This window comes from Triticum urartu, chromosome 1A (genome assembly GCF_056163025.1).
Source record: "Triticum urartu cultivar PI428250 chromosome 1A, HENAU_Tu73, whole genome shotgun sequence".
NCBI lineage: Eukaryota > Viridiplantae > Streptophyta > Magnoliopsida > Poales > Poaceae > Triticum > Triticum urartu.
In genome coordinates this window covers 483,713,216-483,716,404 of record NC_141873.1, presented here as the reverse complement: position 1 = coordinate 483,716,404, position 3,189 = coordinate 483,713,216, and the positions used below count along the sequence as shown (strand labels likewise).

Here is a 3,189-nt window from a genome sequence, read left to right as displayed (position 1 = left end):
AAGAATCTTCTTTTTGCGAAGCACCGACCGATTCTCACAGCCTATTCTTTTCCTATTTTCATTGCGATTGTGGTTTTCTTTTGATTGCTTTTTGTTTGTCAGTTCATCGATGGATCCTGGAGCACTAGGCAAAGAGTTGCTGGCGGACAACCCACTGGAGACAGCGCTCTCTAGGAAGCGAGCACCGACCAACGAGTTGACCATGTTGGCGGGCCAACCCATGGAGACGAAGAACTCCAAGAAAGAAGCAATGGCCAAAGAGTTGATGACGTTGGCGGACGAACTCCTCAAAGAAAGTTGGAAGAACAGCAAGGGCCCCACCGTGCCTATCCCAGAAACTCTAATGGCCACCTATGTGAGGCTCAAGGCCGAGTTTGAGGAGATAGTCGCCGTTGAGAAGCAGTATTCCCCTAGCAAGGTGATGGCCCCCATCGAGGATGATGAGATGGCCCCCAGAGGGATGGGATCCCCCGGTGAGTTGCACAAGGTAAAAAATAATGGCTTACCATAGTTGTGGTTTTTAATTACTTGCAATGTGCTTGCTAATATGTTAGGGTTGTGCAGCTGTCGGTGGTCGTCCTTGATGATTCCGATGTCGCGGCCCGTCCTGTGGACAACGCCCCAAAGATCATTTTCGATGTCGCGGTCCATCCTGTTGACATTGCCCTGGAGATCGATTCCGATGCCGCTGTCCATCCTGTGGACATCGCCCCAGAGATCGATTCCGATGTCGCGGTGGACATCGCCCCAGAGATCGATTCCCATGCCGATGTCCGTGCTGTGGTCATTGCCCGAGAGATCGATGACAAGAAATAGTTGGTCACGCTAATCCTTCAGGGTAGTTTGCATTGTGTTTAATTACCAGAACAATACGTGTTATCAAACCATCTTAGGGATAGTGCACTGTCTTATGTGGGAAGTACTTGCTACTTCTGTTTGATAGTGAATCATGTGAACCCTCTCTGAGTTGTGGAAACAGATGTATCCTCACCAGCTTTTGATGTAATATATGGCATGCTTAGATGTAAGTTTGAACTATTTATCATATCAGTAGGGCTTGTTTGATGATTCTTGGTGTTAGTAGGCTAGCTATTGTGCGAGCTATAGTACTTGCAAAACACTCACCGAAGAGAAACGTTGGGGCTGATGAGCTCGTGGTATGCTTATACTGATACGTCGATCGGCCAATAGCCCAACCTCCTAAAATTGTAGGCTTAGCGGTCGATCAGACAATAGTCGACACGGATACATTCAGGCCTCATTTGGTTCATAGGGTAGGAAAATCGTAGCAAAAGTACACAGACGTACAACACAAAATCATAGCAGTACAGAGACGTACTCCCTCCGTTCCAAAATAGATGACTCAACTTTGTACTACTAGCTTTGAAATGGAGGGAGTACAAATCCTAGGCGGGTTAGTTTGGCCTAGTGGGTTTCAGCGATATGACGTGGTACAGTGCCGTCCAGTCTTCGTGTGTGGTAGCAGTACTGCGGATACAGTAAGTTTTCTTGAAGAAGTGGAATTCAACGAAGTCATGATGGTTCCTTCATCCAACCAACTTACAGTGGGAAAGGTTGGGCCTGCGCTACGACCGGGGTGGACCAGGATAATTTTGTACATGGTAGGTGGACCAGGATGGTCGATGTCCCACATGTCGGTGAATGAAAGTATTCTTTCTGATATAGTGGACAAGCAACGAGTATTCATTGTTTATTTTTGATGAAAGCTATTGTCTCCACTGTTATGATGGAGGAGTGTGAAACACGGCAGCCCAGTGAATTGGCATGTGCACCACTCCCTCCTTCCTCATGTAATCCATAGTGTTAACTATAAGGTTGGCTAGAAGGTTACAGCTTTTTCTCACTTTCTCTCTATCTATTTCCTCTCAAATGTTTTTACCTTTCTTTTTTTAGACACAATTGTTTTTATGCCTCTTTTTTTAGAATTAGTTTTTTATACCTAGGAGCACATGTAGAGACGGGCTCCTGCAGATCCCACTCCTTGACTTTGGCAATGCCTCTCTCTCTCCTCCACATAAGTGGGCTTAGGGCATGTACAATAGTTCTATTGTAGGGATGCCACATAGGATAAATGATGAGGTGGAGGAAATAGAAATCATAAGAAAAGGCTTGTCTTCTCTTATTTAAGAGAAGACAAGAGATGATCTCTTAGAATAATATGTTTCACCATGTTTTTATGAATAACTAGTTATTAAAGATAAGGCTAAGAGATGATCCATTGTACACATGTTTTTTGTCATCTCTAAATTACATGCAAGACTTATGATAAGACTATCTTATCAACCATTGTACATGCCATTATAGCACAAAATTTTACTGGTACTACTTGCTATGAATGCGGGCAGCTGGCGTCTGAGGTGGAAGCGCGCGCGGGGAGGTGGGGGGTTCTGGTGGGCTAGGGCGGTCAGAAGCGGGCTTGGAAGCGGTCCGGACTCCCGCATGGCCCACCTCACATTATCACCATATATTTCTTGGAGTCCGTGCGCGGCGGGCGGGCGATCTCTTCTCCCTCCCCTGTCTCTCTCTTCTCAGCCAACGCCCGCCGAGCGATTAGATTTCGGCTATCGACGGTTTATTCAATTGCAGTCCCACATGTCAGTGAAAATGCAAGGCAACGCGTGTCCCCTCAGGTGAGCGGCATGCGAGCTGGACTGTTGGGGGTGCGACGCGAACGCGACGCGTACGAGTCGTAAGTGTGCCGCCTTTTCCTTTTGAACTTGCAAAGCATAAAATTTTCATGCGATTGATCGATAGAAATCCAGAACAAAATGACGAGGGCGGTGCTTTCCTGCGCGTTAGGCGGGCTAGTTTGAGTGATGTGACGTGCTACAGTGCCATCCACTTGCTCCATTTTTATGTAAGCAAGAGTTTACACTCTTACGTGGGAGGAGTGTGTCGGCATTCTGGGAACGGGGGTCCCCAGACTTGCCTGCCAGCGGCCCGTGGCATGGCTCCACCAGCGACCTATGCGGCCCATCATCACTAGAAAACACTCAAGACCCTCGTGAGGGGCCAAGCCTCGCGAGGCTGACGATGCAAGACCACCTCAGGAGCGGCCTCACCAGGCTGGCTCGCGAGGGGCGGAGAGATCAAGGCAAGGCGAACCTCGTGAGGTTCCAATGACGTGAGCCATGACAATCAGGACCAGGCGGGCGCCAGCGAGCACAG

At 48.1% G+C, this 3,189-nt stretch overlaps 1 protein-coding gene across 1 annotated transcript; it reads left to right on the top strand.

Moving 5' to 3' along the window:
- The first annotated feature begins 332 nt into the window (after nucleotides 1-332).
- On the top strand, nucleotides 333-945 carry LOC147991826 (uncharacterized). The gene is made up of 2 exons (XM_087539270.1): nucleotides 333-487; nucleotides 565-945. The coding sequence occupies exons 1-2, from the start codon at nucleotides 344-346 to the stop codon at nucleotides 814-816; spliced, it is 396 nt and encodes a 131-aa protein (XP_087395396.1). The 5' UTR covers nucleotides 333-343; the 3' UTR covers nucleotides 817-945.
- Nucleotides 946-3,189: the final 2,244 nt, after the last annotated feature.